General features: G+C 42.7%; 1 protein-coding gene across 4 annotated transcripts in view; it reads right to left on the bottom strand.

The window, feature by feature from the left end:
* The window catches only part of SYNJ2 (synaptojanin 2), a 53,741-nt gene extending 31,383 nt beyond the window's left edge, over window positions 1-22,358 (bottom strand). The window contains exons 1-4 of one of the 4 annotated variants that reach the window (XR_014546158.1): window positions 21,263-22,342; window positions 16,387-16,473; window positions 9,477-9,747; window positions 4,002-4,227 (exon numbers count right to left, since the gene is read on the bottom strand). Coding sequence is in view for 3 of the 4 variants with exons in the window: in XM_083605796.1 (XP_083461922.1) it covers window positions 4,002-4,227; window positions 9,477-9,747; window positions 16,387-16,473; window positions 21,263-21,383 (705 nt within the window). In the remaining variant the exon portion in view is untranslated. Of the gene's footprint in view, window positions 1-4,001; window positions 4,228-9,476; window positions 9,748-16,386; window positions 16,474-19,758; window positions 19,777-21,262 lie in introns of those variants that run through there. The other 3 variants (XM_083605796.1, XM_083605795.1, XM_083605797.1) reach the window with 3 other exon arrangements.
* Between the last annotated feature and the right edge of the window lie 48 nt (window positions 22,359-22,406).

Below are 22,406 nucleotides of genomic sequence, written 5' to 3'. Positions count from 1 at the left end.
ACAATCTCATACCTATCAACTATCACTCTCTGCCAAGGAAGTGGGGCAAGCAGTAATGTGAGCATACCCTAATAGTCACTGCCCCATGTGCAGATGAGAGCTTCACTAGTAGAGGTTCTGGGGAGAGTCAAAGGATGGGAAACAAAAAAAGTAAACAAAAAAGTTAATGCAAAAACAATGTAAATATGTGGCTAGAAATGGGGGCGGGGAGGAATGACCTCACTGCATTTTAATCTGTTTATATGAATACCCCCCCAGACAAGATGGAGCCAATTATCATGTTTTGATAGCCTAGTTCCAGAAAGACCACATGATTAAGTCCCCAGTTACAAGAGATTCAATATCTTCACTCCTTCCAAAATTTAAGTCGTGTCATTCCTGTACCGGTGATCCAGGTTAAAAATGGTACTCATTACTATTTCTAAAGTAAAATTTATATTCCATATTAAAGTGACTGAATGAAGTTCCATGGAACAAAAATACAGAGCTCCATTATTCACTCAAGTGCACTGAGCAGCAAAGGCATAATCACTCCTTTTTCTCCATGCCCTTTTTCCAGTTTCAAATATCTCCTAACATATATATAAGGATAAATTGAATCTATAAAGGAAGCAATGCTTTCCAGCAGTGGTGGGGAACCTCTGGCCTGCAGAACTTATTAAGACTGGCAGGCCTCTGCATTTGGCCTGCAAGGCCATTTTGGTCAAGCCGTGCCCACCTGCCCTACATATATATGGCATCAGGTGTGGAGCAGGTTAAGATGCAGCTCTATGCTGATTGCAAAGCCTTGTGCCCTTGCAAGTGTGTCTGTGAAGTGTCAGTGTTTGCAAAGGTACAGAGTTTTGTAGGCTCTGCCAATAAGCTGATTGGCAGAGCTTGAAAACAGTATGCCTTTCCCCACATGATTTGATTTCAAACCATGTGGGCAAAGGAAAATGCTTCAGGTGATGTCATGGTGACATCAGACAAATGACAGGTGAATGGTCCACAGGGGACAGGTCACTGCAGCATCCAGCCCGCCACCCACCGCAAACTGGAAATGATTCTCCATCCCTGCTTGGCAATCATTCTCAAGCTTCAGCAAACAATTGCTAATCCTTTTGGTCTGTCCTCAATTGTCCAACATTGAGCTTCTTTGCATGGCCTTGGCTTCAACTATTATGAGAGAGGGAGAAAAATGCAACTGATAGCTGCCAACAGCCTTATCCTTCATGAGGCTGCTTAGCCTTCAAGGCTGATACAATGGCGAGTTGGACAATGAACATGAGAAATCCCTTGCAGAAATCCAACGCTTCTATACAATTTTTAACCCCTGAAGAGAAGTGCAGGTGTTCTTGCAATGTGACAATAGTGATACCCGACAGTATGCAAGCTATATTTCAGTCACTGTATCCCAGGCAACAGGAGCCTTAACGCTGAAAATCATTGTCAGCTCCCTTCCTCCTACTCTGCTCCAGGCCTCAAATTATCTTAGCATCATATAAACAGTGTTTTTATTTGACTTGTCTTATTTGATCATTAGCATGCACAGAAGAAATCATGTTCGCTACATAACTAAAAAAGAGAGAAAATAATAATGCCGAGATCCCCATAACATTATCAAGGCTGAGAGCCAGGCAGGTGTAGAGGTTAGAGTGTTGGACCAGGGACCAGAGAGACCAGGGACTGAATCTGCACTCGGGCATGAAGCTCACTGGGTGACCTTGGGGGAGCCGCAATGTCTCAGCCCAGCCTACCTCACAGGGTTGTTGCAAGGATAAAATGGGGAGGGGAAAGAACCATGTATGTCACCTTGAGCTCCTGGGACAAAAGGTGGGATACAAATGTAGGGAATAATAAATAACTAAAACTGTCTGGAAAATTAGAAAAGCTACTGCAATGTACATGCAGCCTGCAACCCATAAGTCAGGCACTAGTAGAACAAGATTCCATGCGCTCTTTTTCCCTTTTGCAAAATGATTAAGTGTGTTGTATGAATATAGGTACAGTTTGCCTTTTATATGCAAGCATTTGAATAAAAAGTTGTTTATGATGCCAGTAAGGTCTATAAAATCAGCACGTTGTGATTAAAGTTATCACCTGTCCTTTTGAGTAGAGAGACATACAAAACGACATGTTAGCTCCTCATCCATCATAACAAGAAAGACATTCCTCACAAAAGAATGTATTTCTTAGCCATTAGAAATAAAATGGTATGGTGCTGCCAGTCCTTTCTGTTTTGCTTTCTTGCATTGTTTGTTGAAAGGCTTTTCATAGGCCACAAGTCCAACAAACATAGGTGCCATTTGGATCTCAAGGTTGTGGGTTCGAGCCTCACGTTGGGCAAAAGATTCCTGCATTGCAGGGGCTGGGACTAGATGACCCTCATGGTCCCCTCCAACTCTACAAATTCTATTATAATTCTTCAGTTTCCATAACGATGCTAAGGAAATGTCCATTATCCTTCACAGTTTTCCTCTTTAAGACAGTAGGTGCATGAACATCACTCGACAGCTTCATTTTTAGTGAGTAGCATTTCAATCCCGGATCAGCAAACACTACCCCTTGCCAGAGTTCCCCAACAGTGCATTTTCTCTTACTTACCCCCCCCCCCCGAAACAACTATCCATCTTCTAGCACATTGCATACCACAGCATCATTTCTTATGCAGATGGTATCTCAATAGCTAGATACCAAAAGGAACATTTGGGCAGAGCTTAAGTATAAGCTAACTAGAGATCTGTCCTCCCTGACACACTACCCCAGTTTGGATGCAATGAAAATCTCTAGTTAGTCTAAACAGGAAGTGTCTGTTTCTAATCCTCTCCTCATGGCCACGCCAGAGGAGGGAAGAAAAGAAGAGGTTTGCTACTGCTCATGCATATACTGTTAAAACATGGTTTAGTATTATTATGTGCAAAATAGGCCTCTCAGTTACACTGCAAAAACAAGGCCCCAACAGCAAAATATTTCAAATCATTAGCTTAATGAGACAGATTATAATGATGGTGGTGCTGATGATAATTCCTTCTTTAGCTGTAAGAGGAAATAATGCTGCCAAAGAATTAGATATATGTATAGAAGGCAGGGCCATCAATACTTCTTAGCCAGAATGCTAACCCCCAATGCTCAGGGGTGTGACTAAAGATAGGCTTATACTTTTGCCCTCTTGCACTGTGCTGTCACTGAAGAATGCAGGGATCCAGTCACAGGAAAAAGGGTTAGTTGAACCACCTGCCTGGTAGTTACGGTATCATGGTGACAAACATTACACTCTTGATGACAGGAATTCATGATTTATTTTTGTTTTAAAGCAGAAGAAAGGATAACGGAGAAGAGATTGACACAAAAGCAATATATGATCATTTCAAAATCAAACCCTGCACCATAATTAAAAAATAAATTGCCTTTTACGATACCATAGGAAAATGGTTAAAATATGTCATAAAATACACTTTACATTTTCGAGTGGGTTGGTGTTAGTGTCCTTGTGAACACAAATAAACTCACATTTCCCTTTGCCTGTGCATGAGATGTTTGGTATGGACTATTAAAGCTTCAGGAAAGAATCTCTGATTAGAACCTAGTCCAGTCCACAATCCTTATGGGGAAAGTGTGTGATAATGAACAAGAAGAATTTATTTTGCTTCTATTCTTCCCCACTCAGGGATTTTTTTTAATGTACTGAAAAATCACACTCCCACCCCCCAACCGCAGAATACACAAGCTCTCAACTGTAAATCAAATGTGGGGGGGGGGGGAATGCAAACTCCAAGCCAAACGAATTGAAGAGGAGGGAATGGAGTGGGTGTATTCTTCTGTAGACATGTGTAATGAACAAAAAGGAAAAAAGCAGAGTTAATGAATATACCGTGGGCGGTTAGACACTACTTCTGAAAAGCGCTTGCTAGCTTCTCTCATGTCACTTGTCACTGTGAAAGATGTCATCCTGATCCCTCAACTGCCACCCCACTTTGTGTAAATGCAATCAATTATTTAGAGACATGGGATCCAGCCCTTACCTGCTCCGTCTCAGCAAAGTTAGAAACGTGGCCATCATCATTGACTCCTCGTATGTGAAACCGGGCACCAGCTCTCTCACAGCTGATCCGGGAGATGAGACAGGCCTTTGCCTTCTTGTGAGAAGCGTACAGAGTGCGAATGTCCACCACACCACAGATCACTTTTAACAGCCAATCAGAGCAATTCACCTGGTAGTGTTTAAAGGGGACATGCAGTAGCTGGTTCCTGCAAGATTCAATAATAATCACTCACTAGGTGCACTATATATTATTAACAAAGCTAACTTTAAAGTATTATCCCTTGGTAAGGTTTTATAATTTATTTGAGTTCAAGCTACAAGGCACTGGAAGGATTCCAGTCTTGCTTGTTTCTTACCAGAACGCCAATATTACAGTGAAGATAAACCTTGGGAAATATTCTGTTAAGGTAGCAACTCACAGAACCACAGACATTTTAACAGGAGGATTTCACAGTTCAGGTTGTGACCTGAAAAACTGCAGCGCAGGTTCAATAGTTTTTAGTTATGAAATCCTTGCTTGCAATCAAATCTGAAAAAAATAAATGTAGTGCAACTTTACCACATTGTGTGGTAAAGTTGCATAACTTGTGACCAACCAAGCTGAATTCAGCCCATCAGATATTTTGGCCTTGAAAGATCCTGTTTTTACTGTTGTAATCAGGCAGAATCTCCCCATGCCCTGGGCTTACAATTACTATATTAATATATGTAATTTTCCAGGATCATAAATATTAAAAAACTTTGGGCTGTATTCAGTTGTGGTTTTGCCTTAATGGATGCACCCAATTTTTGCCAACCTCTCTAACACGCTTAAATTTCCCTAAAAGCTGCTCCTTGGGATCATGTAATCCTCCAGAATAGAATGGGACACAGCAGTAGGGAAGGCAGTGAAAATTGGGTGCCTTGCCTTGCCAGGAACAGAAGTACATTTTGCTAAGACAAAGCTACCATTAGATACCACTCAAAAAGTCTACAGCTATTGTTGGATTTCCCAGCACTACTGAAAGGAAATATAACCAGTAAAGGCAATGTAGTCACTTCTGCATCTGACTATGTTTAATATTCCATACTATTTGTCTGGCAATATGAATATATATATTTGTTTAGAAGCTACTTATTACTCAGTCAGACTAATTCATTAAAAACAATTTCCTTTGAATGAAGTCAGCAGTTTTCTGTGAAAGTATATTCTGTACTGATATCACTCTTGCAAGCCATTTGCATCCCAAAATGCCACCACATGATGCAGATAGTGGGCACGATCCAGGTAAAAGTTGCATGCTTTTAAAAAGTCCCACTGATTTCAGTTAAGTATATAACTTAAATCTCTCCCATTTAAACCAGCGGGACTTTTGGCCAAATTGTGTCAAATGCATTTAGGAGAACTGAGTCAAAAAAATTTACACAAAATCTGTTTTGAATATATTTAGGTCTATTAATCAACATGCCAAAATTGATTAGATGAGCCCTGATGGAACAGACTGGACTTCCCCACCCTTGTACCCTCCAGGTGTTTTGGACTCAACTCAGCACCAGCCAGCATGTCCAAAAGCATGGGATGATGGGAGTTGCAGTCCGAAACATTTAGAGAGCACCAGATTGGGAAACGCTGGGACGACTTCCGGGTTGGCGCCTCCAGCAATGGCTGACTTCCTCTGATCGGAAGGAATTTGCTTCGTGGAAACTAGGGTCTGGCCGCCACGGCGAAGGCGGGGACCCACTAAAAATCACAGGCGGGAGAAGCCTGTGAACGTGGGATTCGGCTAGCACCTTTTGCGCCTCCCCTACTCGCAGGGAAACCCGGTTTCAGGGATCTGGAGCGACGTGGGGTGAGTGGCGCGGTGCTTTGAATCGACTGCTTTTTTCACGGAGTGAAGCCGCATTGCTGTTGCCGGAGAGCACTGACTTTTTCCTGTGGACAATTTGATCTTAAAACAACTACCCGTGAGTAGAACGGAAAATTGGATTTTTAAACGTCTTAATTTGGCATCGAAACGGGGAGGTTCTAAACAGGAAGTCCACCTTCCCCTTTTGTAAATAGACTGAAGCAAAGAGGCTGCAAGCTAAAGTCTTGGAAAGTCCTTTGTAAAGGGTTAAACTTCCATCGGCTAAAATCAGTAAACCCCCCTTGGAGGCAGGAGAAGAGGGGGGAAATTTTGGACCGAGCAAGCCTGCAGGAGAGAGAGTGAAGAAAGTTAAATTACCACCGCTCTGAACCTGGAAACGGGCTGCTAGCAAGTTTGACGTTTTGGAAAAGTTCATTGACTGTGAACAAAACGTATATTGACAGATAGTTAAATAAGAGAAATACATTGTTTCCATTGTTTCCTTCTGCGCTTAAAAAGGAGTAAAAGTAACTGAAAATTGAAACTGTTTTTATTGCTTGAACCGTGTTTAAAAGGACTGATACAACCGTGTTTAAAAGGACTGATACAAATAGAAATTGTTTCCCTCTAGAGGGAGCCTTTGAAACTGTTACAAGAGTTGAGCTGGGGGAATCTCCAGCTGCAAGATAAAAAATCGTGAGAACCAGGGATTGACCCTGGATCGGTAAGAATGTCGACAGAAGAAGCCTTAGTGATTGCATTATGCAAGATAAGTGACTCATTGGAACAGCTCCATAAGAAGACGGATGTGATGACTATCAAAATTGATAATTTGGGACAAAAAGTGATTAATTTGGGACAAAAAGTGATTAATTTGGGACAAAAAGTGAATATATATACAGAAACTACTCAGGAATCGATACAGGAATCTACTTTGACACGGCAAATTGTGGAGAAGGCGAGGGAGAAAGTTGTTGTTGTGGAACCTAAAGTAATACAAGTGGAAAAGGAGAGAGCTCCAGCCTCACAGAGGCAATTTGATGAATATAAGTTGCTGCCTTCCATGACTGAATTTAGAGAAAGTCAGATGTTGAAGATTGGAGCCTTGCTTAGACTGGAGAAGGAAAGTTGGATAGATCCCCCCATGCAGGGATGTATTGACATTTGGGACCTGGACTTGGGTCAGGAGGAGATTGGAGTTGTGGGGACCTTCAGATTTGGATGGATTTTGAAACACGTCCTGAAATACCTTTTGGATTTCAGTTTTAACTATGGAGATTTGGCTGAACTGCCGAGAAGGAATAAAAACATTGCTAAGTTGGAGCTTCCCCGAGACCTACTCTTCAGCATCAAAGGAAGGAAATTAAGAACAAGATCAGCAGAAGACAAAGTAAAGTGCATGTATAAATATGAAGAAGATCCGCAGAAGGGACTTGGAAAAGAGTTAAGAGCCTCGGACAGAAGATCACCAGGTTGATGGACTATATGGAATTGACGGAAAGGACTGGCAGAATCCGAGACCAGGGAGAAGAGACGGTGGAAGAAGATTGGAAAAAGTTTAAAGTTTATTTATAGAAATATTGCAAAATTAATGAGTGTTAGAAAAATGTTGGAATGAAATTACATGGCTTTAGTAGAAATGTTATAAGGAGTTAAGCACAAATAAGTATTATAGTATTAATGGAAAATAAGGTTAAAATAAGTTAAGAAAATTATATGACAGAAAATAGTGAAAGATGGAAAGGAATTGCTGAAATAATTAATAGAAGTGGAATACAAAAAGGGAGGTGAGAGAAGGTCGATGAAACGAGGGAATGAAAGATAGGGCATTGAAATGGTATGATGTATGTTTTTAAATTGTTGTTGCTTTGTTTTATTTAGCCTAATGTGTTAATGTTGTGTATTGTTTATATATTGTATTGTATTGCATTTTCTTTCGTTTTTTTTCTTTATTTTTTTCCTCTTTTTTTCTTCTCTTTTTCTTCTTTTTTGTAAGGTTTAAAAGCAATAAATATTATTTTTTTAAAAAAAGCAGATTGGGAAACGCTGGGTCAGACCAAATAGCCATCTTGCCCAGGATCCTGCTTCCCACAGCAGTCCTGCTGGGTCTCAGAGAAGCCCAGAAGTGGGTCATGGAAACACCAGCATCGGTACACCTCTGAACCCAGCTGCTGGGGATCACAAATGGGAGAGTGCTATTGGGTTCATGGTTTCATTGCAGGCTTCCCATTGGCATTTGGTTGTCCAATGTGAGAATGCGATGCTGGATGTGATAGCTCTTTGGTCTGATGCAGCAGAGCTGTCCTGATGCTCTTATTGGCATAATGGAACCCTGAAGGCCACATGGAGAGTGCCATATACAGCAGTAATTATGATGGTGCATTCAGCTGTCATGACTAGTACCCAGGAGAATGTTCACTCGATCTGTTGCCCACCTTCGCTTTGTGACTATGTGTCAAGCAAAACTCGTCAAGAAAAATAAGAGCTAAGTATCCCGAAAGCCTTTAACAAGTTCAGAACTGCAGTATCATCTACAGTACATGTACAACAACAACAAAACTTTGGCCAAGATAGCTTGGTGCCAGGGCATTTAAAACTTAATTAGATAAATAACTCATGCAGGCTTACATTGACATAGGCCTCCCCCATCATCCCAATTCAATTATTTTTCACTGGGCTTTGCATTTACCTTCAATGGGCTGCAAGAGGAGCGTCATGCACAGAAGCAGATGCTAACTTTCATTTTGCTTGGTATCATTATCACTGAATACATTATGCAGAAGTTGCCATTTATTATTTAAAATGTTGAAAATAAAATGTATTGATCTTCTCTATTTAACAAAAAAAAAAAATTAAATTTGCACACTATACAAGTTGCAGGTACTCAGGATTTGCTTAAAGTGAGGTGCAAACACTCAGAAATGGTTGCTTCACAAATATTTAGGCATCCAGGATTGGTTCACATACACAGCAGGGCCCAAGGGCAAATCTCAGGCTCACAAACTCTGATTCACATGAAAGATTCCATTCACCAAGGGGAGGGGAAGCATGTGAGCCTGCAATTCACTATTGTGCCCTGCTGCTTACAGAGTCAATGTGGTGTAGTGATTAACATGTTGGATTAGGACCTGGGAGAACTGGTTTGAAATCCCCACTCGGCCATGAAGTTCACTTGGTGGCCTTGGGCCAGTCATTGCCTCTTGGTCTAACTTTCCTCATAGGGTTGTAATGGGGATTAAATGATGAGGGGGAAGAAACATCTACAACACCGTGAGCTCCCTGGAGAAAAAAGTGGGATGTAAATGCAATAATAAATTTAACAACCCAGCACACCTGAGCTATGTGTGAACCAGCTCTTGAAGCCTTGTATACATTGGCAATCCAATCCAATATAAGTTTCACTATGTTTAGTGGGAATTATTCCCATATATATTATATTTAGAAATATGACATTTTTCCTTCCACAAAAGGACACTCTCTAGGTATAATAGCAATGCATTTATTGCTATGCTTTAGAAGATCCCAAAAAGATTCCAGTCCTTCATGAAGCAGAAATCCACATGGATTTGAAGTCAAGGACATATTAGCTAAGGACTTACCAAATATAGGATGTAACATATTGCACTTACCAGAAGAATGAGTTTGCAGTTCCATAGTTGTTATCGCCCTGTTTTTGGGCTCGGACAGTGATATCAAAGTTTGACCCTGCATTTGGCCAAGAAAAATAAAACACCCCAGAATTAAGAATTTTCTTCAAGGCAGAAACACGATCTTCCTCCTTAGTTTCTTCCTGAAGAGGACAGAATTCTGTTGTCGTGATTCTGTAAACTTCAGCATCAAGTATTTTCCCCACTGATGCACAGCCTGTCACAAGGACCAGAAAATGCAGGGTGGTGTTGCCTAGAAAATGACAGGCACATTAGAATTACATGGGAATACAAATGCTTATTCCATTCTAGACCTTTTCTGTAAAGGCAGCCTGTCAATACAGTGGTACCTCGGGTTACAGACGCTTTAGGTTACATATGCTTCAGGTTACAGACTCTGCTAACCCATAAATAGTACCTCAGGTTAAGAACTTTGCTTCAGGATGAGAACAGAAATTATGCGGAGGAAGCAGGAGGCCCCATTAGCTAAAGTGGTACCTCAGGTTAAGAACAGTTTCAGGTTAAGAACGGACCTCCAGAACGAATTAAGTTCTGAACCCGAGGTACCACTGTATCTCATAAATATGTTTTGTTTGGTTGTTGTTTTTTTGTTTCAGAAGGTGACAATGTCAAGTTGATACCAGATTAAATTCATTGGTCTGGGACTAATTGTAGGTATGGCAGAAACCTATGTTGGCATGATTAAATGTATAAATTTGTGAAAGGAAAACATTTCTCACATAGAACATACAAGTGTGAACAGAAATATTGCATTAACTGCCAACTCAGCCATCCTCATTGCTGTACAAGGAGAAAATCTAGTCTAAGGGCATGATCTCATCAGCTGCCCGCCCCCAAGCTGGGGAACATCTGGGGCAGGAAAGGAGTACTTTGTGAAAAAGGTACTCATTCCCTCCACAGCATCCATCATAATATCTGAAAATATATGGCAGGAGAAACATTGCTCTTAACAAGTTGGCCACATGGAATGACAAGCAAGAGCACTTATTTGTGACTGAATCCACTCTCAGGAGACATCCACGACTGCTGTTTCAAGCGGCAAGCTCATAAAAGTCAATCTGTGAGCTCCTCTATTAGGTACTTAAGCTTTGGTTCAAGTCAGTTCTGCTCCTAACAGTGAGTCTGTGGGTCAGTCAATCACAATGCTATGTCTAAAATACAATTTCATAGCTAAATAAAACGTTTTATAAAAAAATAACAAGCAAAAAACTAACCAACATAGCTGGTCTAAGAGGCATGACAACATTCAGATATTTTGCCACTTGCTTGATAATAAATGTGAAAGGCCTCTCAAGGGAAATGCTCATAAAGGATGCTAAGGGTCAATCAGAAAAATGTCTTGTAACGGGATGCATTATTTAAGACATATAGAAAACAAAGGTAGTCCAGATGTTGATAGACTCCCAACTCTAATCAGCTCCAGCCAGCACAGACAATGGGCAGGAATTATGGAAGCTGTAGTCCAACACTAACTGCTGGTTATCTTGTAGTAAAAGAAGAATGCCTATTCTTCTTTTGATGAGGCACTAAATAGAAAATAAGAGGTCTGTTGTCATTCAGCCATAGCTTCAAAAGCAAAAAAAAAAAAAGAAAGGAGCTTCCACAAGAAAGGTTGGATATGCAAATTTAAGTCCAGCAAGTAAACCCACAGTTTATTCCCCACTGGATAGCTCATTTTGAATATTTATGTCATAATTCCAGCTGTGCTTAGCACCTTCAAATTTGCATTGCTGACTGTTTCAATAACCAAGAAAAGCTTCCTGTATTTTTTTTAAAAATCCAAACCAAAATGAACTGTTGTTTCTGCTCATTATATAAATTTCTCCTTAAGAGTATTTGAAGTTAGAGTAACATTTAAAAACTAGCTTGCGACAAAGGCAGAGAAAACATATGTATTACAGCAATAAGGAAGGAGCAGCCCCCGGGACAGGGATGGAAAACCTTCATCAGCCCAGGGGCCACATTCTCTCATGGGCAACCTTCCAGGGGCTGCATGCCAGTGGGCGAAACGTGGCCTGTGAGGGGTTCAAATTTAGCTGTTTTTCTCTAACCACACCCACCTACCCCATCCTTGAAGTCATATGTAACATCAGCTGTAATATGTACCGGTAATATGTAACACACAGCTGCCAATGCACAACAGGAACTTTAAATTACGCTCCCGATTGTGCATCGTCACAATCATAATCTCCAAAGCAACTTTAGTTGCCCTGGAGAGTTTTCAACATAGGGATACTCAAGAAGGTCACAGAGGAATATGTGCCGAATGGGCCCCATTTAAGCAGACCTGTACATGAGGGGGAGAAGAACAAAGCGCATGCTGTTCAACAGGATGAGTGAACTAGTTTTATATATTATTTTCATCCTGACTGTAGCTAACTTCCTTGAACAATTTTTCAGGGTACGAGGCTACCTCATGGGGAGGTACAATGAAAAATAAAGGTAATAACCTTCTCCCTCATCACAAAGTTCTGCATTATTCTTGAGACCCCTGGTATGACACACAGCCCAAAGGATTAGTTAACCCTGTCTTCCCAAAGCCCTTCATCACCATGGAAACCTTAGGCGCAAGGACCCTCTGAATGTTCTCCTACGTATTGAGAATATGCTGGCCTCAGAACCCTCTTCAGGCTCTAAACCAAACAGCAGTAAGCCTCATGGGCCCTGAATGCTGGTCTGCTGCATGAAACATCTGGACTGGCCGTGCTTGGTACGAATGCTGAGAGCCTAGTGTTTTGCCACGTGCAATATAGGAAGCTGTCTTACACTAATTCAGACCACCTTGCTCATTAACATGTGGAGTGGTCAGAAGATTGAATTAAATGCTGGTAGATCTTATGATGTTATTATCCTGTTTGCATGCCACCTTTCCAAAGTTAAAAAAATGTTCAAGGCGGCTTACAACAGTTTATTTTATCATAAAACTTGTTATTCTTTATCAAATAATCCCAAAAGAGAGTACAATGCAGGCAAAATACAATAAAATAATACAATCAGTCAATAAGCAGCACAGCAGTAAACAAAAAAACCCAGCACTCCCTCTGTGTGCTGCTGTTGGGCTTCTCCTGATCCCCCCACAGTCATTTTGGGAGGGGGCACAGGGAGCACACAGGGAGAAACCCCATTGCACAAGTGGAAATCTTTGCGGAGGGTTTCCATTGATGGGGTGTGTTAAGTGAATGCTGCTCACATAATCTGTGTTTCTATGCAATTTGACCATGAATCTTACAAATCTACACACTAATAATGCTATTCGGATGCCACCTTCTTGTTATTTATGCAATCATTTATGAAATTTCTATCCCACCCTTCCTCCCAAATGAGCCCAGGGCAACAAACATCAAGAAGTTAAAATAATACAGTTTAAAATGAAATAAAAACATATCTGCAACTTTTAAAAACAATTTTAAAACCACCTAAAAAACTTCCCAACTAATTAAAAAAAATCATCTAACGCATTTCAAAACATTTGGAACATCTTACATTTAATGCTGTACATGTCTCCTACACTGTCATGCTATGTGCAAAACCCACCAGCCTTATAGTGCAAGTGTCTTGCATGGGAAATGGTTGGGTTTGTAGCCTATCAATTTTGAAAGCCTAACACAGACAAAGAACTAAGACAAAGTATTCACACACAAGTTCTGCAGTATGACAAAAAGGAAGAATTTCCTACTAAAACCCCAGAAGGTCTTTAGTGCCAAAAAGTGAGACTGAAAAACCAGTGTGATTAGCTATTCTGCTTACTGTCTGAATAGCTAGTCAGAACAGTCATGCTTCCTTTTTTGTCTGTTTTATAAGCCAGCTAAGCCAAATGTTTGGATTTAAACCAGTCTTGTCTCCCCACGGTGACTAATTCATATTTCAGAAGATTTATGGAGTTTTCTGCCCAGTAGCTGGTTCAGGCTATTGCTGCTATCGCTATAAACTTTATCATCAGGCATTCTGGAAAAATCTTTCATGCTCTTACTGACTTACCGTATTTTTCGCTCTATAGGACGCACTTTGTCCCCTCCAAAAATGAAGGGGAAATATGTGTGCGTCCTATGGAGCGAATGCAGGCTCCTTGGCTTCGCCGCGACGCGCCTGTCCAGCGAAGCCAGAGGAGGAACAGAAGGGTCTCCTTCTGTTCCTCCTCCCGCTTCGCAGCAACGTGCCTGTCCTGGAAGCCGGAGGAGGAACAGAAGGGTCTCCTTCTGTTCCTTCTCCAGCTTCGCTGAAGGGCGCTGCGCCTTCTCCCTCTCTGCGCAGCGCCTCTCCTGTGAAGGAGAGGCGCTGTGCAGAGAGAGAGAGAAGGCGCAGCGCCCCTTGAGCAACGCGCCTATCAAGCGAAGCCGGAGGAGGAACAGAAGGGTCTCCTGTTCCTCCTCCCGCTTCGCAGCGACGCGCCTGTCCAGCGAAGCCGGAGGAGGAACAGAAGGGTCTTCTTCTGTTCCTTCTCCAGCTTTGCTGAAGGGTGCTGCGCCTTCTCCCTCTCTGCGCAGCACCTCTCCTGTGAAGGAGAGGCGCTGCGCAGAGAGAGAAGGCGCAGCGCCCCTTGCGCAACGCGCCTGTCCAGCAAAGCCGGAGGAGGAATAGAAGGGTCTCCTTCTGTTCCTTCTCCAGCTTCGGTGAAGGGCGCTGCGCCTTCTCCCTCTCTGCGCAGCACCTCTCCTATGAAGGAGGGGCGCTGCACAGAGAGAGAGAAGGCGCAGTGCCCCTTCAGCGACGCGTCTGTCCTGGCTTCTGCTTTAGCCCTGCGCAGCCTCTTTGGGCAGGGGGAGCCTTCATCCCGCTGCCCTGAAGAGGCTTGGTGCGGTTACCCCAGAAGCCAGAACAGCCACACAGTATCCCAGAAGCCAGATCCCTCTTGCTGTTCTGGGTTCTGGGGTTCAGAATAATTTTTTCTTGTTTTCCGCCTCCCAAAACTAGGTGCGCCCTATGGTCCGGTGCACCCTATGGTGCGAAAAATACGGTACTACCCTCCTTAGGGAGCCTACTTGTTTCAAGGGCCGAATGACCACACTGTCTCTCCCTTCCAGCCAGCCAAACATTTCTTGCGGCAAGAAGCAAAGTGTCTAGGCAGACTCTTTTAAATTCATATTATGGAAATGAAACTGGCACCATGTATATGTCAGGAAATCCACAAATTGGTGGGTGGGATGGTTTGGATAGTATCTGAACAAATCCTATGGAGTCACAAAAACCTTTTCTATCATGGGTTGATTTCAGAAGTAACTAATGCGTTGTCAAAGTACTAAGGCAACTATGGGAATTTCAAGGGCTATGACGGGCCATGGCTGAGCCTCTGGTCTATGGCACAGCCTCTTTCATGCTCTCACAACCCTTCATTAAATATGAACAGAATTATTGGATTATTATTATTATTGGTTTTGCATAACCACATCCCCTGACATTCCTTGTTACTGGACATTGGAAAGTTGACTTCTTGCTCATATGATCTTGCACTCAGCTGCCCACACTCCATCCTACCCCCCCCTCACAAATTGTTTAAATACTTCAGATGCTTTTATGTGCATAAAACCATACGCCAGCCAACTAAGAGGCAAAGCTATAGTCCATTTATTTCATTTACATTTTGCAGTTTTGGATACCACATTCACTCTAGCTGTAGCAGGTTCTCCAGAGATATGCTTGCACCTTTAAAATACCCAAAGCACCAAGATGCAAAGCAGCAACTACCACGCCACTCACCTCCCTGGCTCCATTTGTCTTGTCACAGGGCTACACCATTGCCTTCAGTCAGCAGGAAAAGAGGTTGGAGAAAAGGATGGGAGGGGCAGTGACATATGCTCTCTCAATGCCCCCAAGCTGTTAAAGAGATAGTCAGCATCTCCTAGTGCAGACCAGTCTATCCTTGCCCACATTAGATGGCTGTAACATGAAATCCAAGGAGGGAGCCATGCTCATTGTGATGAAAATGCTAGGTTCAGGAAACCCAAATTAGAAGGTCACCAGAACAGAGAAAATTGTCAATTGCAGGGCTGTAGTCTTAGTTAACCATGAACTACTGCTGTTAATAAAGCTAGTCATTCAAAATAAAAAGAAAGGGGAAAGTGCTATTCAGTAGAGCTGTTGATTCTTGGCCTGAAAAGGCTGACTTCCTTAGAATTGCTGTATTTTTATGGACAGGAGCTCTGTGCTTTTAACAGATATGTGCAAGCCAAAAAGGGAACAAGTGCAGCTTTCCCTAACACTGTATCTCCACGCCAGAAAAAAGGGGATCACTTGCTGCATTTCTGCCTGAGTCTCAATGCATAATAAAAGCAGCAACCCAAAAATCTGTCTTTTATAGTTACTTGTCAGGGAGCGGCTCATAGGGTATCATTTTTCTGTGGCTGTAGCAATGCAATTTGAGATCTTCCACCTATTGAGCATCATTTCCCTAACAGATTAAAAAAACAAAACCCAAAGGCAGGACAGGAGATGGAGGATAGGAGCAGGCAAACCTATTCATGATCCTAAACATTTACTGATAGGTAAGTCAATTAAGACTTGGTACCCACCCACTGAGGCTGTAATCTTAAACATATTTACTAAGGAAGAAGCCCTTATGTAGGATTGCATTTCATGGGACAGCTACCCAAGGCCTACAAGGAGCACAACAAATCTGGTAAAAAGAAACAGAAGCTGTTTTCAAGTTAAAACCAGAAGCTATTATTAGTAAATGCGAAGTTTTTTTATTAAAAAAAGAGAAACCCTGCAATAAGCCATTGTTTAATAATTGTCCTTAAATCCAATGATTACCACACAACTCATTTTAAAGAATTAGTCCTTGAAGGTTAACCAAAGAATAGTTTCACTTCATTGTGTCGGATTGAAGGACACATTGTTCAACTTATTATTCTAAAAATGACATTAAGGTACTTACCAGATCTTAACTGGAGTTCTCCTAAGCACCCATAAGCATCCATGAGCTTCTCATATTGCCCTTTAATTTCTTCCTTTTCTTCAGGCGCTAAGGGAATTGCAAAATAAAAGACAACAATTCTTATTTATTTTTAATCCTTTGATAATACAGCAAGCCAACAGAAACTGGCAAGATTTACTTTTCTTTAAGCCTATGGTTTGTGCTGAAGTACAATAACTCATGATAAAATTAAGTCTCCTAGATGCCACAATACTTTTACAGCCCAATTCTACTCATGGTTACTCAGAGGTAAGTTGCAACAAAATCAGTGAGACTAACTCCATAGTAAATATGCACAGGATCAGGCCATTTGGCTTCTTTCACAACCTCTTACACTGCACTGAGTAGGAGAAGTTGGGGTGTGATATATATGCTCTGCAAGGGCTAGAAAGAGATGTCTCCCTAAGACGACTTATCTTATGTGTTGAGCAACTTGACTACAAACTTACATACAGTGCTAATAATACATTTCAGAGATTAACAATTTTGCATCAACCTTCTAACCTGGCCCAATAAACATGTGTGCAGTGGAATGTGTCCCTACATCTTGGATATTGTCTTCCATACAGTACTATCAATATATTTTAGTCATTATCCAATACACTTTAAGGTAGGTTTAATTGCAGATAATTCTCTATGCATGCAACTGGGAATCCTGCTGTGATTCTAGAGCTTTCTCACTTGTAGGAGAGAAAGAAATAACAGGGCCATTCCCTGTGCAAATCTTCACATCTTTATCTCCCAATGAAAGTACAATGGTGTCACTGGATCAGGAGATGCTTAAGTAGACAAAGGAATTACTGTAGTAATAGACTACAGTAAAACTGTAAAAATAAAGTAATGACATTTAAAGACGTAGGCAAGTGTTGAAGAATGCAAGCAATGTTTGGACTTTGTCATAATCATGCCTCCTAAGAGAAAAGAGGGTTGAAACCAAAGAGTTCATTCCCTTCTTTCAATCAGCAAGTAGAAATAAGCTTTAAACAGCATGTTGGTTATTGTTCACTGTTTATGATATATTGGAATGACAAATATGAGGATGATATCCATCCATATATTTTTTTTTCTTCATTGAAACCCTATAGATCATGTAAGGTTATGCATGTAGAGATACTGTATTGTTCAGAATACACACACACACTTTGGTTATTACAGAAAACAAAGCCTTTATACCAAGGTTTGTCCCTAATTAGTAACATATGCTTAACGTTCTGGAAGCAACAACAGAAACCCACAACATTCAGATATCATTGAGCCTTTAGAAGATTGCAAAGCAACTACACTTTAAACGTAGCAAACGTTTTAAAAAAAATAATACTTGGGTTTGTAAAATAATATTATTGCAGTTAAGATGAATGAGGCTGATACTGATGGGTATGCAATGTAATGCAGGGCACTATTCAAGTTTTCTCAATCTTAGGCTGGCTTCTCTAAGGAGCAGGCTGTGGCCACAATCATTCACAATCCTGCCCCTGGGTGGGTATGTATCATGTCAGGAGGTTAAAAATTCTAGAAGACCTGTTCCCCTCCACTAGCAGTTATGCTAACAGAACCAATGGCAAAACCTTCATTTTTCACAGGTACTTTGCATTGCATTTTATTTTCTTCTTAATAGTCTATAATACCATGTCATATAATATAGATCTTATACAAGTTTACATGGGAGAAGTCCAAGTGAACTCAGCAGGGCTTACGTACATCATTTTATTTGTATGCCACCTTCCCATAGAAGGTCGGCGGTTCGAATCCCCGCGACGGGGTGAGCTCCTTTTGCTCGGTCCCTGCTCCTGCCAACCTAGCAGTTCGAAAGCACGTCAAAGTGCAAGTACCGTATTTTTTGCTCTATAAGATTCAGTTTTTCCCTCCTAAAAAGTAAGGGGAAATGTGTGTGCGTCTTATGGAGCCAATGCAGGCTGCGCAGCTATCCCAGAAGCCAGAACAGCAAGAGGGATTGCTGCTTTCACTGCGCAGCAATCCCTCTTGCTGTTCTGGCTTCTGAGATTCAGAATATTTTTTTTTCTTGTTTTCCTCCTCCAAAAACTAGGTGCGTATTGTGGTCTGGTGCATCTTATAGAGCGAAAAATACGGTAGATCAATAGGTACCGCTCCGGCGGGAAGGTAAACGGCGTTTCCGTACGCTGCGCTGGTTTGCCAGAAGCGGCTTAGTCCTGCTGGCCACATGACCCGGAAGCTGTACGCCAGCTCCCTCGGCCAGTAAAGCGAGATGAGCGCCGCAACCCCAGAGTCGGTCATGACTGGACCTAATGGTCAGGGGTCCCTTTACCTTTACCTTTTCCCATAGATAAAACCATGCTCAAGGTGGCTTACAATATGAGAAAAAAATTACATAATTACAAATACAGTGGAACCTCGGTTTTCGAGCACCTCGGAAGCCGAACGTTTCAATTTTCAAATGCCCAAAACCCGGAAGTAATTGCTTCTATTTTCAAATGCACCTCGGAAGTTGAACAGCTTCCGAAGTGCATTTCTCAATTTAATTTTGCACCTCAGTTGTTGAATGTTTTGGAGGTCGAACGGTCTACATCTGATTACATTCGACATCTGAGGTTCTACTGTATAACAAAAATAGTCATAAACAATAAATAACACACATCAAAAAGTACCCAGCCAAACTGAACAATTTCCACATTAAAACATAACCAGATCTAATAAAAAGGTACAAAAATTAATATTGATAACAGCAACAACCCCAGCCGCAACAAAAAAACCCCTAATCAGCTTTTGCAGCTGGAGTCTGTCAGGACCCTGCCCACCCAGGGTAGGTGGAAAAGGGCCTGCAAGGCAGAGAGCAGTTCTTCCAAGACTCACAGCCAAGGTGGCTTACATCTCATCAGACATGCACAGAATTGTACTGTTAAAGCTGAGTACAGCAATCCTAATGAGGGGCCAGGGAGGCAAGCAGCAAGCAGATCCTCCAGTACATCTGAGTCCTGTCAGCTCCTACCAACCAAAGAGGAGGATGAGAGCAACTATTTTAGTTGCTCGTTCTAAGCATCAGGCCCCAGCAGATCCAGCACCCATCTCCAAAATGTCTACTTTCATGTCTTTCCACTGATGACTCACCGTGATAACATACCACCTGCTTCAGCAGAGCTGGGGCTTCCCCCTGCCACTGGTGCTCTTCTTGGCTGACAGAGACCAATGGGGAGGTGATTGTGCACCATCCTAACACTTACACACCACACACCAGCATTGTATGGTTAGGATTGCTCTACAAACTCTCCTCCCCTATCTCAAAGTTCGCAAGTCCTGCAGTATGCAAGCTTTTTGTAATTAACATTACCCCGAGACAGACATTTTCTAGATACATACGTATGGCCCACTGAACTCCAATGGCCCAGGACAGATAATATCAATGATACATAGTGGATGGGACTGCATCCCTTCAAGAAGTCACAAGTGAAGCAGAACAGATTCATGGAAGAATAGAAAAGGGACGGAGAGAGTATCTTAAAATATTAATCCAATATTAATCTTTAAAGTACACATAAATAATTTGTTTTCTTGATAAAATAAATAGGCCATCAAGCTCACATTTGTGTGACATGTTGACCATTTCATTTTTCACTTATAAATGCTTTGCAAATATCTCAATCAGGTTTTCTTTACTGCAGTCCACCAGCCACGTACAATTTCCCAAAACTGACTCAATAGATCTCCTTGTTTTTGTTCCTGGCCCAGAACTGTAAAACTGAGGGGTAGAGTTGTCAAGCTCCTGGTTGCAGATAGACAACACGTGACTTTAGTTAGGCCAAGCATTTCCAACTATGGTCCATGGACCACCAGTGGCCAGGCAGCTTAATTCAGGTGGTCCACGGCATGTCTGTTGATTTGTGGTGGGAGGCAGGAGACAGCACATCCATCACACTAAATATATTGAGTCTTGATTGCATTCTAATTGCTTCTTTTATTTCTTATCTCGTATTTTACTGCATTACAATTTGACTTATGAAATATAACAACTTACAATATAGAAGAAATAAAAAAGTGATGAAATACAATTAAAAAATCATGCAGCGTCTGCTACAAGTGGGCAAAAAAAACAATGAAGTGCTCTGCAAAGACCCTCAGCAATTTTCCATGGGGGAAAAAAGATTGGGAACCACCGAATAAGGCCATTCCTTCTGTAGCCTTTTAGCAGGAAATTCAACAGTGGATGGTGATAAGGGGTGGAGTCACTGCAGTTTGGAAAAAGAGGCTGCATTTCCCTCTCCTTTTTGAAAGTTGGCTACAGCCACAGAACACAGCTGAAAGTCTGAACACAAAACACAGTCCTCCCTCTTACAATATCCAATTCACATCTCTGTCTCCTCCTGTACCAGCACCCAAAACACCACATAAACGCGGGTTTATTAATTTATGGGACCCATGGCAACAAGATGCAGTGATAGCCTTAGACCTAAATAGCTTCAAAAGGTTGTTTTTTCCCTTTCTCCAAGGGATTTGCCATAGTAACCTGAACAGCTGCCTAGCAAGCCATCCAGAGGTTTGGGCCTCCAGCTCCCATCATTCCTGAGAGCATTGGGAACTCCGGCTGGGGCTGATGGAAGTTGGAGTCCAGAAACATCTGGAAGGGGGCATGTTGCAGGAGGCTGCCCTACAGAGCCTCCAAGCTCAGGAGTAGTGTAGCTCTCGGAATGCCAGTTGCAGCCAGGGGGCAGGAGGCAAACGGCGAGGGAGGGCCCGTTGTCTTTATGGCTGGATGTTGGACTGGCAGCGCCACCTCCAACCCGGTGGGTGGGGGGCTCTAAGAGTAGCAAGGCCGCCCACCCCCCACCCTCTCCCCGCCCCACCCACTTGGGCGCGAGGCACTTACTGAGGGTGGCCATCGTGCCGGCTTCCAGCAGCAGGCAGTCCTGGCGGCCGCGCGCCTCCAGCAGGGCGCTCGCCGTGGGTTCCTGCTTCCACAACACCCTCAGCCCTTTGCTCAGAGCCATGGCAGCCGCTTTCCATGGAGGGGGAAGGCGGGAGAGGAAGGGGAAAGTCAGTCACACCAGGGCAGCCGGGTGGGAAAGAAGGCCTCCTCCTCTGAAACAAGACACACACACACGCCCCAGAAAACAGTCACGAGAAACTGGGCGGCGTGAGGGAATTTTCTCCCCACAACTTCTCAGCTGCCAGAAGTTCGTTCCAAAGGAAAACGGAGCAATAGCTTCCCGGTGGTGGTGTGTGCTTTTAAATAATTAAGACAACTTTGAAAGGAGACGTTGAAAGAAGAGGAGACGGGTATCTCCAAACAAAATATTTTTAAAAATAAAAAAATAAAAACACCACCCCACGCCGCTGAGGTGTTCCCTCGACTGGAAAGTTGTCCGCCTCGTGGGAGGCTGGAAAGTACTTAGCTGCCTCCTTCGCGCGCCCTGAGCATCTTCTGAAGACAAGTCGCAGCTGAGGCTCCTCTTTGTGTAAGTCAAGCAAGTTTCTAGTCACACGCCTCCGGCCGGCTGCGCAGGAAAGGAAGAGAGGTCAAAATGCTCTTTTTTCTGCAGAGAGAGAGGGGGGGCATTGGAAAAACGTCCCCCCTTCGCGCAAGTTGTTCTTGCCCAATTTCCGGACTTTCTGTTTCCTTGTTGGAAAATCCCTCCCTGTTTCCCGCTACCGCCCAGGGCGGCGGCGACGTCGTCGTCTTCTTTCTTCCACGCCGCTCTCTTTTTCTCTCTCCCCCTTTTTTTTCTTTTTCTTTTTCCTGCGTAAACTTTCTGGACGAGTTCAAGTTCCTCGAGTCTCCGCCTCTTTCTCCTCCTCGGGGGACAGGTGAGAGGCGATGTGTCTCCGCCCTGTTTCCCTTCCCAGAGAGCTGCAAGATTATCACACTGGCTCCCCCAAGAGGAGAGGCAACTGCGGTGCTCTTTTCTCTCCAGGCAGAGAGAGTCAGAGAGACAGGCAGATGCTGGCAAAGCGAGAGGCTGAAAGGGAGGGGACACAAGGCAGCTGGATTGGCCATCAGCCAGAATTTCTAC

The sequence above is a fragment of the Podarcis filfolensis genome, assembly GCF_964270895.1.
Source record: "Podarcis filfolensis genome assembly, chromosome: 3".
Classification (NCBI taxonomy): Eukaryota; Metazoa; Chordata; class Lepidosauria; order Squamata; family Lacertidae; genus Podarcis; species Podarcis filfolensis.
This window is presented reverse-complemented; position numbering and strand designations above follow the sequence as displayed.